This window comes from Pinus tabuliformis, chromosome 7, assembly GCF_031772625.1.
Source record: "Pinus tabuliformis cultivar Carrire ecotype Pingquan chromosome 7, CPIR1, whole genome shotgun sequence".
In the NCBI taxonomy this organism is placed as follows: Eukaryota; Viridiplantae; Streptophyta; class Pinopsida; order Pinales; family Pinaceae; genus Pinus; species Pinus tabuliformis.
The window spans coordinates 1,104,144,741-1,104,160,924 of record NC_142293.1 but is presented as its reverse complement, the minus strand read 5'-3'; the positions used below and the strand labels follow the sequence as shown (position 1 = coordinate 1,104,160,924).

At 40.5% G+C, this 16,184-nt stretch overlaps 1 protein-coding gene across 4 annotated transcripts in view; it reads left to right on the top strand.

Moving 5' to 3' along the window:
* Nucleotides 1-16,184, top strand: part of MSH5 (MUTS-homolog 5) — a 490,172-nt gene that overhangs the window by 279,842 nt on the left and 194,146 nt on the right. For all 4 annotated transcript variants that reach the window (XM_089456522.1, XM_089456523.1, XM_089456524.1 and 1 more), the window contains one exon: nt 10,992-11,069. In XM_089456522.1, coding sequence (XP_089312648.1) covers nt 10,992-11,069 — 78 coding nt within the window. The remainder of the gene's footprint in view (nt 1-10,991; nt 11,070-16,184) is intronic.

Here is a 16,184-nt window from a genome sequence, read left to right as displayed (position 1 = left end):
CTTATTTTTTTTTTTTTTTTGGTGAGTTTGCTTGTTGGGGGTGGGTCCCCCTTGGGTTAGGGTTGAGGAATGAAGGGAATAAAGCCCCCATTCATCCCTCATGGTAATGTTTCTCCTTTATTTTTCATTTTCATCCTTTTACTTAAATTTTTAACATTACCATGAAATGACTCAGGATGTTTGAGAGTGGTTCCAGCGTCATTGGACTTCATATGGAGAAAATTGAATTTCATATCCTATTCAAAATTCAGCAGGCTTAACAGTTTTCAGGAATTCAGGATCAATGGGATTGTGGCATTTCATTAGATTATATCAAGTATGAAGGTATGCGATTAGCATTTAATCAAGAGCACCAAGCCCTATATGTACCCTAGTGTTGGTGGTGTTAATTGTTGAACTCCTTTGTCACGCCCTTAGCAAAAAATTACCTTTCAATCAAGTCAAAATGATCGATCAAGCATGTTAAGTTTTTTCTACCATATTTTAAGTCTTGGATTAGGTAGTTTGATCAAAATTGGGCAATGTTGACTAATATCCCTAGACAATTGAGGTAGAGGTAAAGGCTAGACAAGAGGAGAAGAATCTAGATTCTAGATGGTTGATGCATCTAAATGGTTGATGCTCGAATAATTAATCATTAATGTACAATGGATGCTATATCTATCTTGATTTATGCAAAAATATGCATGTTTTCATGTCTTCTACAACTAATTTGGTATTTGGGATGTTTGTTTTGAGTATAAATGCAATATATATATATATATATATATATAGCAGATGCTTCGCTTCCTAGATTTTTGGAAAATGACGCTTCCGCGTCCCTGCTTCCAAAAAACGTCCGCGTTTCGTCCCCGCTTCGTGCAACATTGAGGTAACCTCATAGTGCTGCCAGCCCCATCTATGTATGCTCGAAGAGGGCTACTTTCACACTCCAATATGCACTCTAGCTGCACCAGTAGGGAATCCACCTACTCCCCAACATGAGTCAATTTGGCCGTGGACTCGACACAAATCGTTCTCATGCCCTCCAGCTCCTCGTTCTGCTGCAAACTAGTCCCACGCACTAATGTGACCTTCCTTTTTAATGCTAGAAGGTCGGCTTGGAACTAGTGGAACTATTGTGGGAATATGTTGCCTGTAAACTCTGTCATAGCTCCGGATACCTCAACAACTGTTGGCATCTCGTCCATAGGTGGCTCCTCCTCAACAGATGGTTCTATGTGTGTGGGCTCTATCTTCTCCACCGTGTATATCAATGTGCTCCTTACCATCCTGTGGGCTCTTAGCATCATGCTCAACCTCCTCCTTCGGCTCTTGATATCTGAAGCCAGGTCTCCACCAGCAAAAGCGTCCCCCGGTCTCACTCTCTAACTGTCTTTATCCTGCCTTCTCCCTTTCAGGAGATCTGGTGCCTTGATTTGGTCGACTTTCCCCACATGATGTATATGGTTGCACCCCCACTACCTGCACACCTCTCATGTCTCTTCTGTAAGGGTGAGGATGGGTTTGGTCTGTTACCCTCCTCAACTGGGCCAACCTCTCATTGTCCCAATGAATTCTACCCTAGAATTCTTGCGCACTGTGTTTCCCTTGAGCCATGGGTTTGTCTCCGATTTCCCCCGTCATTATGCACTCATAGCCAAAGCTTCCATGATCTTCTGGCTAGTTTTCCACAGCTGGGCCAGGATCATGCTCTGATACCACTGTAATGTTCCAAACTAGGCAAAATAGTGTTGTGCAAAGCAAATAATAAAAACAACACCATAAAATTGAAACATTCAATGCACACCCATAAAAAGTCTAGGAATATCCAACAACCGAGCCATTTTTTTATAATCTCGGATAAAGGTACAATAATGTGGAAGTGGTGCACTTGGGCTTGCCTCAATGCCAAGTGTGATCAAACCCAGGTGGTAATATGTCACACCTAGATGGCACAATAACTGCTGCAATGATGCACTATGCTGCCCCTGTGAAACTGTGTTGTTTGCTGCAAGGATGCTGCTGGAAACCCCACCTCTGGTGCTCCGAAAATTATAGAAAATTAACCTCGACCTCTCAACCAAATACCCAGAATAACCCACAAAGGAATTGGCGAAATGTTGACCTCGAAATTTTGGCCCAAATTCCCCTTAGTTCCTTCAGTTGCTCGCTGAGTTGGGACCCCTGTTTGACCCCTTAGATCTGCCCAGAAAATTCTATAAAATTAGGAGTGTGATCCTTGCCAAAAACCCAGAAAGGGTTTCCCTTGGTTCCAACCTTCAAAAGTTGACCCTTCACAGCTTGGCCCTCCAATTTCAAATTTTGTTGTTGTGATTGATCCTGTCAATCTCTGCTCTTCCAACTCCAACAATCCTCCTCAAATGGCCCTCCAAGTGATCTCCTACTTCTCCCGGCTAGCTCCAACTCTACAATTCCTTCCTCCAACTCCCACGTGAGCTCAGTGATGGCTCTCTGCATAGGCCCAGGTGACTGTAAATCGAACTGCTCCAATGTAGAAAGCTCCTGCTCCAAAACTCTCCCAAAAGGATGATCCTCCACTATAGCTTCAATGCCCAAACCCCCCGACAGTTGTTGTCTGAATGAACCCACAAGCAACACCTACGTGTTCCCCTACTATGTCCTCTAAAAACACGCACTGACTGAGACAAATGCTGAATGATATGACTATGAAACTCCACCAACTCTCCTCCAAGGTAGTACGAATTGCCTTCCTAGGGTGGCACTCGAAGTCCACCAAAGCAAGGGTTGAGATCTCCGCTCGGAGACATTCGTGTGCTAAACAACACAGTAAACCGACTAAGTAGCTCGAGCAACTAAGTTTGAGTTCAATATGTCAACAGATACCAAATGAGGCTAAGCCTCCTCTATTTATAATTCGTGGGCCTCTTTTCCCATGTGGGCCCCCTCCAACTAGCAATTCAACTTTTCCTCCTTAGTCATTCGAACTTCCCTCTAAGGTGGTGCATATTTCCTCATGTGGGTGGCCCCACGCTATGCCAACAACACATTGTGGCCCCTTTTTCCTTCTTGAGTCTTTTCCAAAAATCACATGGGTCCCAAGGCCTCCAAAATTGTCAAAATTGTAGAATACAAAAACCTGTAACAATTTAATTTCAAAAGGGACATTACAGAGGATGAGTGAAGTGAAAAACTTCTGAAACGCAGAAATATATATATATATATATATATATATATATATATATATATATATATATAAATGTTTATTAATAATTAATTGACAAATGATATTGTTTACATTGGGGTTCCTGGCTTATATATCGCCATGGGCACGCCTTGGGGAAAGGGCATGATCTTATGATCGTGCCCTTTCGTCTAATTTAATCCTAAAATTAAATACTAACTAATTTTTTTACATAACATTGCCTTCTCTCAAAAGAATGCTTTGTCCTCAAAGCATACATAACGACAGATGTTGTTGACAAAGTGCTTCATTCTCCCAAGAAGCGTCTTCTTCGGGTAAGTCCTTCCACTTGATTAGATATTCCAAGATGATCAAGGTCCCACACTTTAAAAGGTCTTGGATTAATCTCTCAATTTCCGTTTTTTGGTGATGTGGATATTGGTATGGCTTGATGTTGACGAGGTTTAGCCCTGCCTTGACTTCTATTGTATGCTCAATTTCCCTATTAGGCAGCATCTTCATAGGTAGGTCTTGAAATACTTTTTCATGCTTCCGAATTAGATCTTGTATCTCTGGTGACTCTTCACTAGTCATATTTGCAGATAACATTTCTAATTGGTGACATTGTACCACATAAGCGGGTGCTCCTTTTCGAATCATCTTCATCATTTGGGATGATGATACAACTTGATTTTCTGGTGCTTGGAATCCGTTTATTTTGTACTTTTAACCCCCCCATTTGAATTTTATGAATTGTACTTGATGGTTGGTGGCATAAGTACCTAAAGTTCACAACCATTGGATACCTAAGACTACATCTACTCCTCCTAACGGTACCGTGAAGAACGAAGACTCTAAATTAAAGTCTTGAATATGCAATTTAACCTTATGGCATTTCCCCACCTTTTCAATCTTCTTACCATTAGCTACCATCACTTTCATGTTTGGTAAGGGAAATGAAAAAATATTGAGTCTCTTTGCCACAGTTGCATCTAAAAAATTGTGTGTGCTACCAGAGTCGATGAGAACCACTACATTGTTCTTCTTTATGTGTCCTTTTAACTTTAAGGTCTGAGGTTGTGATATACCTGTCATAGCTAATAGTGACACTTGTGGAATACTTCCGTCATCTAATTCTGGTGAGAATTCTAGGGCATCTTCTGTTTCTTCTATGTCAAAATCTTCACTATTTGAATCATTGGTTGCTTCACAATTATATAGGTTCTTTGGTTCTTTTCCTTTAGCACATCTATGTTTGGGGTCCCACTTCTCACCACAACATTTGCATTTACCCTCTTTTATCCTTTGCATTTCCACATTAGATTTTTCATCTTCACGACGATGTGGTGGAACATATCTCGTATTATTTGAGTCCACATACTGGGGTATTCTTCGTCTTGAATATGTTTTTTCCACTTTTGACCAAAATATTGGTTCGAATTTCTTTTCAGCTGTTTTTGCTTTTCGTCTTGCTACTTCTATTGATGTAATGTCATGCATCTCAAGTTCTACTTGTAAATGGGTTTTGAGTCCCGAGACGTATGATTGAATTAGACGAGATTCTGATAACCCAGGTACTCGTGTTACTAAGGTCTCCCATTGTTGCCGAGGAAATCAACATTTCTCAATTGCTGAGCAGCAGAGGAGCAACAACTTACCAGCTCCATCAAGGAGTGCGTAAGTCAACCTAGGAGCTACGCAGTAGGGTGAAAGAGGGAGCTATTCGACAGTTTTCAGTGGAGATGGCAACCAGTGGCCTGAGGGATCAGGACAGGTTAGATGGGGCTTCCAACTATGCCATCTGGAAGGCTAGAATGACCTTCCTTCTAGATGAGCATGCCCTCAAGATGTATGTTGATAATGTGGTAGTTGTCCCGGCGAATGTAGATCCGCTGAAGAAGTACAAAGCTGAGATGGCTAAGGCAAAGAGGATGATCCTGGATGGAGTCAAGGATCACGTGGTGTGCCACATTGCAAGCAAAGGGACCGCTAAGGAGATGTGGGATGCCTTGGCCACATTGTATCAGGGATCTTTCGAGCAGCGGAAGATGTACTTAGAGTAGAAGTTGAGATCTGCTCAAATGCAGAAGGGAGAACGAGTGGATCTGTTCCTTGCAAAACTAAAGGAGACCCCTGATGAGTTGTCAGTTGCAGGACATACACCTCAGGATTTGGAGTTAGTGAGATTGGCTCTAAATTCCATCTCGAATGATTGGCAAATCTTTGTCCAGAGTATCCTGGGCAGAGCAGCATTGCCAAATTGAGACGAGATGTGGGAAGATTTGAAACAAGAAGAGTTGAGGAGAGATTTGCTCAAGGTGAAACTTGACGGGAGCAAAAACAGCAGTGGGTCGAAGCCCAAAGTAGAGGAGGAGGATAATGCAGTCCTTGCATCCAAGAGACAACAAGGGCAACAGAGACGAAAGAAGGACGTCTCCAAGGTGAAGTTCTTCAGATGTGGCGAGATGGACCACTATGCATCCTAGTGTCCTTTGAAGAAAAAGGACAAGGATGAGAAGCATGATCCCAAGGTTGCAGCTGCAAAGATTGACGAGGAGTTCACCATGACAACTGAGATACCTCCAAGAGGGAGGTGGGTTGATATAGAGCTGTAGTCGGGAGGACTGCAGATGGGCAGGATCCTTGAGGAGCCCACCTCTTGGATCATCACCTTGCTACAGGAGCCCATGATCAGGAGTAGCGGGATGGTGGAGTTTCAGTTGGTGCCATGGAGTGTTGATTCGACAGATGCAGTGGCTAGGAGAGCTAGAGACTGAGCAGCACAGAGCAGAGAGGCAACAGTGCGAGGAGGCACAGTGCAGAGCTTCAGCAGCGCAGTGGCTTCAAAGGCAGCATGGGACTAGCAGCAGTCAGGATTTCAGCACCGAGGAGTATCCACTAGATACTTGTCCAGTTTTGGGTGTTTTCAGTTGTTTCTCAGCAAATGAGTTGCACTACAGATGCAGTGTTAGCAGTGGTAGTGCTAGCAGCATAGCGAATGTAGCGTAGGAGAGGGAGCTGCAGTACAGATGTAGCATTGACAGTGGCAGTGTCAAAGGCAGCAATATAGTAGCAGCAACAACCCAGTGGTTGGTGGACAGTACATCAAACATCAACAACGCAAAGACGATGCTTCAGAGTCATAGAAGTATGTAGAGAGGCAGTGTATTGCTAGAGCACATTCCTCACTAAGAAGGAGTGTTGATTTGGGGTAGCATTAGATGTGCTCTAAGCCTCAAATTTTGCATGGAGGCTTAGGTACAGGTATTCCAAAGAACCTAGAAAGTGTTTGGGAAATTCCACCCAAAAGTGATTTTATTAAAATAATTAATATTTTTAATTGGGTTCCTAAGTCAAAACTTAGGAAAATTAAAATATTAATGGGTATTAATCTAATCAGGGGTGAAACTTTTAGAAAAAGCCACAGATCAAGCCAAAACGATATGAGCCTTTGATTATGATTTAATCTAGGCCGTTGGTTTTCCAACAGGAAGATATAAGTAGGGGCTTGAGGATCATTTGGAAAACACACTGAGAGATTGAAAAAATCGATTTTCTGAAGTGAGAATTTCTCAGGAGGAAAATCGATTGAGGAGATCTTGTAGCAGAGGGGCAGTGAGAATCTGGGAGAAGGAATTTTTGGAGAGTACGAAGCAGAGGGAGAACAGAAAGACGTCCAGAGGAAGGCTGACGCTGGCATACGCAGTGCTGATGTAGAAGCAGTGCAATCCTTGAGGGGAAGTCGAGTTCCTGCTGAGGAAAGTCGAAATTCAATTGCCGGAAGCCAGGGTGTGAGTCTGGGAGGAAAAAAGTCGATTTCTCAACCAACAGAGGATCTAGAGGAGAGGAAGCATAATACCCAGGGGGGTGATGCAAAAATTGCCCAGGGTGATGCAATTTTGTGCAAAGGCCACATAGAGGGTGACGCAGAGCCTCTAGAGCAACAGGATTAGTCACTGATTCTCCAGTGACAGGGTGAGATCATTTCACCAGTCTTTTGTTCAGTATTCTCTCTGTATCGGATTGCTAGTTGAGCATCCTAGAATTGTACTCAGAATTTTCTCCTGCATAATAATAAACCCTCAGAGTTGTTGCACCGGTTTTCCCGCATTGGGTTTTTCCGGGGACTATTTGTTTAAAAATAACGATGTCCTATGTGTTGTACTTTTCTTTTTTGCTCAGTATTTTGTTTTTGCATATATGTTATTAAGTGAAGGTTGCCGATGTATTTGCTTCGATATTTACCGTAGAACACAATAAATAACTTGCATGATTTAAACAAGTAGGAGAAGTAACATCAGTGTGTTGCACTAGGGATTCCAGCTTAGGAATTTTCACAGTCACTGGTTCCGGTTTATAAAACTATGGTGACTATTATTATTTTATTGGAGAATAATGGAAAATTATTATTTTATTAAATGGCAGAAAATGTAACTAAAGGCATGAGGAGAAATTATAAAAGGAGGATGGACTGACTTTGTGGATTATCTTTTGGCTATTACATTTCATATTTCATCTTCTCTTTGATCTATTCAGCACAAGGGCTAGAGTGTTGTTTGGCACCAAGAATTCCAAGCAGAATTCCACCCTCATTTCGGAGAACTTCGAGTGTCTTCCTAGTGAGGTAATTTGGGAGTCCAATTTAGGGCTTCCCTTGAGCTTCGTTGCTGGAGTTTTTACAACTATGCACATGTCCTGGGTGCAGAAGGATTTCATTGAGCATTATTTGTAGCAACGATAGTGGGCTAGAGGATTCGGGATTTTTCAGAGAGATTTTCCCTCATTGGAGCTGGGGTTTGGTGGCATTTTGTAGAGCATAGTTTGAGGACATATTTGGACCGAGTTTATCTATTTTTGGTTGTGCACAAAGCTCATTGGTTGAAGCTTGCACGGGAGAGAGGAGCAACAAATTTTGGGAGAGATTGGAATTGGAGAAAAAACCTATTTTTAGAGGAGAATTTGTGTGGAGTTTGGGTGGCTATTCAGCAGCTGTTTGGAGCAGATTTGAGCAAAGCATTTTCAGCAGTGTGTAGAGTCTACAAGTAGAGCTATTCGCACTTTTTGGGGTCATCAGGGTCAGTTGGAATTGGGCCAAACCCTTTTTGGGTTTTGTTGGATTGGTGTGTAGAGGCCAGGGTTAATTTTTCAGAATTTTCTGAGTGATATATATGGAAGAAACCCAGTAGGGCGTATAGCCAACTAGAGAGCCATTTGAATCATTTTTGAGGCTTTCATCATTGGATTCAGCTCAAACCATTTCTGGTTTTTTCTGGGTTTTGGGAGAGGAGTTCAGAGCTAAATTTTCAGAGCATTCCAAGGATTATTCAACCCTAAGATTAGCATTCCAGCCAGCAGTCAGCAAGAAATTATTTCTGGATAGTGCGCATATCACTCCAAGACCATTTTGACCACTTGGGTCCAATCCATTTTCCTGAGTTCTGCTCAGTTGCATAGCAAGCTCAGGTTCCAAAATTTCAGCTCATTTTATGCACTCTTTTATCATAAAATTAATAAAATGGCTCTGATTGTGTTGTTGGACATTTTGGTGTTTTAATGGTTGTGTATGAGTTTTAGTTTATTTATTGTTCTTAGTCCATTGCTTGGTATTAGCTGTTAAATTCCAATTAGGAATATCACATCTTCCCTTGTGTTGGATTGTGTCCTTCACTAAGAGAGGGGAGTAGTAGCTGAGCTGACAGTGGCAACACACCAATTTGTTGCACATTGTCGAGGTCACCTAGGGAGGCGTGGCTGTCGGCGCTGGATTTTGCTCTAACAGGGCCCAAAGTTTGATGATCGTGAATCGCCATTTGATTTTGGATTGACTGTTGCTACCTAAATTTATGTTTGTATTTACTGTGGCCACTTGGGCACTATATTTGTTTTTAGCATGCTTCTTTCTAGCCACTGGCCATATGATTATGATTTTTTTTAGCTTTTTTAGGCTTGGACTGTTTCTTTTATATGCCCATATGGCACTTCTAGTTTTTGATATGTCATTGGGGTGAGGCTATGATTGTGGCCCACTTTATCTATATAAAACGCATGTAAACATTATATATTAATATAGTTTAAAGGAAGCATTTGATTCGAAAAAGAAGAAACTGAAATGATAGGATGATGTATTTGGAAAAGAACCATTGCATATCCTAATTTGGGACGAGTCCACCAAGTATTGTGTGGTAGATTTGAGAAATCTACTTGCAGAAATTACAAACCAGCTAACAAAAATCTTCAGCAACAACATTTGATTAATTCTGAAAAGAATGATTACAAAATTGTCAAATACAAGAGAGAAGTTGTCTAGGTAGGTGGGCACTTTCCTTTCTTTTGTTCTCTTCTGTTAACTCACCCTCTAACCCTCCCAATTTTTCTCACAATCATGCACATGGAGGATATAGACACATCAACAAAGAAGAAGATGCGAAAGACGCACTCTTAACTCTCCTAACTAACCCACTGTCTCTTCTAAGGAGGGTGCACGACATAGGATAGAGACATACTAAATTTCTGGTGATGTGCATGGGAAGATATTGAGTAGATCCATGTTTCTCTCTCTAGGTGGGGCACACTAGAAAAGGTAAATCTTTCTTGAAATGAAGCACACTCATCCCTATTCATTCAAAATGTCCTTGCTGACTAATCACTGGTCTATTTGGAGTCTAAAACTAGAAAAACTCGAGTTTAGAAAATTCCCTAAAATTTAAGAGGGTCCTAAATATAGGAAATAATTGAAGTGACAGCTAATCACTAGTTCACCAACAGCCTACAAATAGGTCTTAAAACTTAGGAAATTTCTACAAAGTACGAAGTGAAGAAAACAATCTAGAGAACTTGCTTGGAGCAACATACTAGCAATATCTAGAAGGATGCACTCTATCTCACTTAAATCTCATTCTCTTTCATCATATCTTTTTCAGGTTGAGCATCATTTAATGACATAATTAATCTCTTTTCCCTTAATTTCTGGGATTCAACAAATTTGCCCCCCATTTGTTCAACATCCAAGTTATCATTGATCCAACAAAAAGCTATAGAAGTTAATTCAGCATTAGTCAGTAGTTTCCTGTGGACAAATGCATTTGTTGTAAAAATAAGCACTTATTTGAGGCAATGGTTGTAATGGTCTTATCAGAGGATGAATACCATAACCTTTTGGGTCTCTTTGAGAAGAATTGGGTTGGATTATAAGCTATTAATTTCGCTGTTACAAGAACGTATTGGCAACACTTTTGCATTGGTCATACCATATTGTTCTTGTTTTTACAATTACAAGCATGGATACATGTTACTTAGTTTATTGAAATTATTTTCATGATCTTATTAGCACCTAGGTTTTATGAGTTATTTCTTCCAAATTTGCATGGGAGGTTGATGTTAAACAGTAGTGAAATAGAAATGTGAAGCATTTAAAACTGTTACAATGACATTTTTAATTCAGGAATACAAATACACTAATAAGAATCATAATACAAACATGATTTTGTTTTGCACAAAATCTACATATATCCAAATGCAATTAAAAAGGAGGAGAAAGTATAAGAACATAGTAATTCTAAGGAGCACAGGTATAATAATGTAATAAATTTGGGAATATCAATATTCTAAAGCTCACTGCCTAGAGGAATTCAACAAATGAGTTGCTAATCTAATAAAATATGGAATAATTCCTTCATTTAAGTTTTCTTTAGAATTTAAATGTACTTAATGACATTATCAGTAACAAAATGCTAATTAAATCTTTCAAATATTTTTCTTGAGGTAAGTCAAACACTTCAATATGACGAAATATTTAGTATTCTGCTTTTCATCCAGCATTTTCTAACTTTCCTCTTATTATTTCAAGATAAATGGAGTCTTTGACTTTAATCAAAGCAATAAAAACAAACATGGAATGATGATTGCATCCGGAATTTGTCCAGAGGTATGAATCATGCTAAGCCTCAATTATGATGTTTTATGCTTTCTATCTTTTGTTATTGAGTCATGGATTGGGTTTTTATGTGAATATCTATAATTTGGAACAGCTTGGATAGATCATCACCTTATTTGAGATATTTCCTGAACATTTGTGGACACCACAGTTGAATTCTTGTCAAATACTATGTATGAAGTGCATAAGAAAGCTGAAACCTTGTTACATAAAATAATTTCATCAATTTCATTGTTTTCTTTTTCACTAAATGGTAATATTTGTATTAAAAAGTTGTTGCGGCTACACTGTACAACATAGTAATATGAATAGATGAGGGAAGTTCCATGATCCAAGCATCCACAAGATGTCCATGATGCCCTACAAACTAAGTTTTTCTAGACTTGTCAATGATTGAAACAAAGAGTCCTACAAATATATATCCTAAGATATTGGTCTAATAACAAAATTCTTGCAAAACATAATTAAACTTGAAATCAGAAAATACCATTCTCACTATGGGCTACATGCATGTCTCCTATTGCAGGTTTGGACTAATCTACATGTTACATTTCCAAATCACCTAGGGCTCCCTGGACTGTTTCATCTTCTTTTTTCAATTACTGAGTAGACCTTGTTACCTCCCAGGAGGTACCCTATATTTTTTTCATGACAACACCATTGTAAGACCGATGAGGTGTGTTACCCACCAAAATGGGTAACCCCATAGGAGAAGACCTTTCTCCTATTCTTCACAACCAGTGGGTCAGCGATCCAGCCAACAACCCTTGATAGCTATAACTAACTAATGATATGCCATTTATCTCCACCACTTGCATCGTCCATGTACTTCTCACCCATTCGTCATGAGTGCATGGACGAAGGTGTGCTTCCACTTAGAAGGTACTTCGATCATTTTTTCAATTGGGTGCTTATGCTTGTTTGTCTTTGGGCATTTGGTATGGATTGTGGGCTAATCTGGAAGGAGGATGGGTTTTGATAGTGATCTTGTTCTCTCAGCTTAAATGAGGGGTTAATCTTCGATCCTAGTCCAGTGGGACCTGTGAAATTTCCTTAATTCCAATTACTGGAAATTATTCTTCTATCATATGCAGATTATTTATCTTTAGAAATGAATTATGGCAAATAATGAGTAAAATCAGTATTGTAGTTTTCACCAATAATAACAAGAACTGAGAAAATAATGCACACACACAAAATTTATACAATGATATTTTTGGACAATAGTCCCTAGAAAAACACTATTGTGGGGAAAACTACTTTGGAAGATGAGGGTTTATATTACTAATAAATATTTAGCAAATTGAGAATTACAACAACTGATTGCCTCTTAGTGGAAAATATTCGTCGATATTTATTTTTCACTCCTAGCAAAATCAAACTTGGAAAACAAAAGTCTCCCTTTGCAAATCCACACGACCTCTCCTAGGCTATTCGTACCTCCTCCAGTAATTTGCACTGGTAGAATGAAGAGTATGAACTAGCTACCCAGAAACTCGCATTGCCTCTAGGAAAATTAATCTTGTGAATAATCCTACCTCCAGCAACCTAATAAACCAACTCACTCAGCCTCTAGAAATATATCCAACAACTGTCAATTGAATTGAGCCTCTGGCTACTCGCACTGGATAAATTGGCTACACACACTACCTGATTCAACCTTCTCTTTGTAGAATAATTCAACCGTCTTTCTCCTCCAGAAATACTGGAATCTCTGTGAAAAAATTCCTCGGAAATTCTCTCCTCAATTCCCTTGTGAAACCCCTCTATTGGTGTCCTCCACACCATCACTGTGCCCTTGCTATCACTGCAATTGAGTCTCGAAAGTGATTTCCAAGTGCCCCATCAATTTTCTCTTATAATCTCTTGTTGACAAATCAACAACCACAATCTAACTCCAATCGATGGCTAAGATCATCTTGACCCCTTCTCATGACTTTTCTAGAAGTCACTAGAGAAAAATTGATTTTGTCTCAATTAATCTTATTTAATTAACCACTTTTCCTAAGTTAAACTTAGGAAAATAATTAAAAATTGGCTAATTAATCTAATTAAGACATTTTCCTTGGAAACTTTTTTCTGGGTCTTGGAGATAATTATCCTCCTATGTTCCTTAGCCTCATAGACACCAATAGAGACTAGAACACCTATCCGAGCTACAAAAACTAACACTCCCTCTTAGCGAGGAAGGTGTTCTCCACTACTCCCAACTTATCCTTGAACTAGACAAACTTTGCCTTACCAAAGGCCTTCATCAGAATATCTACAACTCACTGATTTGTGGAAACATATTGTAGTTGAATTGATCCATGTTGTACACAATCTTTGATGTAGTCGTATTAGATGTCGATGTGTTTCGACCTAGCATGGAACACTAGATTCTTAGAGAGCTTGATGCAATTCTGATTGTCATAGTAGATATTGATTGAATCCATCCTCTGACCAAATAGTACCACTAGCAGATTCCGAAGCCAAATAGCTTCACATGTGGCCATGCTTGCTACCATGTAGTCTGCTTTTGCAGAACTCAGTGCCATATACTTTTGCTTCCTGCTGCACCAAGAGACAACTTCTGATCCAATACTGAAGCAACACCCTGAGGTGTTTTTCTGATCCACTGTACTACCTGCCCAGTCGACATCTATGTATCCCATTAATCTGACACCATCACCTCGAGTATATCTCAAACCATACTCGACTATACCTCGTAGATATCGCAGTACATGTCTCGCTTCTATCTAGTGTACTCTATTTGGTTCCACCATGAACTAATTGAGAGTGTTAACCGTGAAACAAATGTCTGACATTGTGTTGATGAGATACATGAGACAACCAATTAGTTGTCTATAGAAGGTTGGGTCCATTGTTGTGTCTATCTTCCTCCAATTGTTAATTTTGATTTTGGGTAGCATCGGATGTGCTCTAGCTCGGAAATTTTGTGAAGGGGTTAGAATAAATGAGATCTCCAGAACCCAGAAATTGTTTGGAGAAAATTCCACCCGGATGGGCAGTGATTAAAATAATTAATATTTTTAATGGGTTCTTAAGTCTAAACTTAGGAAAATAAAAATATTAATGGGTATTAATAAGAATATGGGTGAGAAACTTCTAAGTGACGAGGATCAAGTCTGTTTTAATCTTAACTGTTGATTAGCGACTTAATTTTGACCGTTGATTCACCAACAGGAAAAGTATAAGAGGAGGCTTGAGGGTCAGTTGGAGATACACTTAAGAGATCAAACAGTTTGATTTTTGTGGGGCGAGATTTGCTGAGAAAATCGAACAAGTGATCTGTTGCAGCAGAGGGGCAAGGATAGTTGAGGTTGGAGGTCTATGGGTGAGAAAGATCTAAGTGACGAGGATCAAGTCAGTTCTAATCTTACACATTGATTAGGGACTTAATCTCGGTCATTGAATCGTCAACATGAAAAGTATAAGAGGAGGCTTGAGGGTCAGTTGGAGACACACCAAGAGAGATCAATAATTCGATTTTCTGGGGCGAGGTTTGCTGAGGAAATCGAGTTAGTGATCAGTTGTAGCGAGGGACAATTCAGCAAACGGATTTCCATCTGAGGCTGAAGAATACATAGCAGAGAGGCAGCGCAGTGTCAGAGAGACAGCGCAGGCCCTAGAAGGGCTGACGTAGAGGACGAAAGAGGCTTTAGAGGTTGACGTAGAAGCCATAGAGGCTGATGAAGGCAGTGCAAAGGGCCATAGAGGTTGGCGCTAGGCTTCAGAGGTAGCGTTGGGGAGATTCTGTGGGGAAAACTGAGAACAGATCAGCCGGGAGAGGGTGACGCAGTTCCTGAAGAGTGACGCAGTTGTAGAGTAGTGCTTGGAGCAACTTTCACTGTCCAGCACAAGGAACAGTTAGAGTCACTGTGGGGTTGATCATCCGGGTGCTGATTTGTAGAAATATCTGTCTTTGGATAGAGTTACTACTGTTGATGACATTCTCTGTTGAGGAGCCATTTCTGGCACCCTAGTTGTATTCACGAAATTTTCTTAATAATAAAACCCTTATATCTGTTGCACCGATTTTCCCGCGTTGGGTTTTTTCAGGGACGATTGTCCAAAAATAATAGTGTCCCTTGTGTTATTGTTTCTATTTACTTCAGTGCATGATCTGTATATCTGTGAAGGTTGCATTTGTGTTTACTTCGATGTTTATGCAATTAAATAACTAGTTAATGTAAAGAACAAGTAGGAGATAATAAACGAGAAATTGTAGTAGGGGTTTCTGATGTGTTAGATTAAGAAATTTTCACATGGTATCAGAGCGATTGCAGATTAGAGGTGACTTAAGAGACTAGCTGAAAAAATCTGAGAATTTGCAACAGAGAAGTAGTTGTCCCGAGAGACAACTCTGTTCGAGAGCTGAAGAGGCGAGAGGAGGAGTGACGCAGTGCAGAGAGTGTGACGCAGAGGCTCACGCAGTGCCTGTGTCAGCATTCTGAGCCGGGAGAGGAAGATGCAGTAGCTGGGAGGAGCCCACGTAGTAGCTGCGTCAGCTGTCCAGGCCAGCGCAGAGGTAGAGGGAGGCAAATCAGGCTTATGCAGTGCCAAGTCATTTTTTTGTGCCAGGAATGATTGATGCAGTGGCTAGGAGGACCTGATCCAACTATCACTGTGATTGTGCAGAGCCAGAAGGGCTTAGATTCTTCAGTTGTCGGGGCTAAGGGAGTTGAGAAGATTTTGATTTGTGGAGCTGGTGGGACATTGTTTCTGTGAGTGCAAAACAATGTCTAAGGAGACTGAACCAAGGTAGAGGGAAGCACTACCTCGACAGATTTCTAGCCAAGAAATCTAGATTCGGGTTGCAGCGGCAAAGGAGGATTGGAGAGGAGTGATTCGACAGTTGGCCGGAGGATTTCCGAGAGGGAAATCAGGACTCAGAGGGAGTCTAGAGAAGAGGAGCAAAGATGGCAGTGAACAGATTGAGGGATCAGGACAGATTGGACAGGGCTTCCAATTTTGTCATCTGGAAGGCTAGGATCCTGGCAATCCTGGATAAACATCGCATCAAGGACTATGCCTTGAAAACAGTTGTTGTCCTAGTTGACCCTAATGCAAATGAGAAGTATGAGGAGGCCGAGGCGAAGGCGA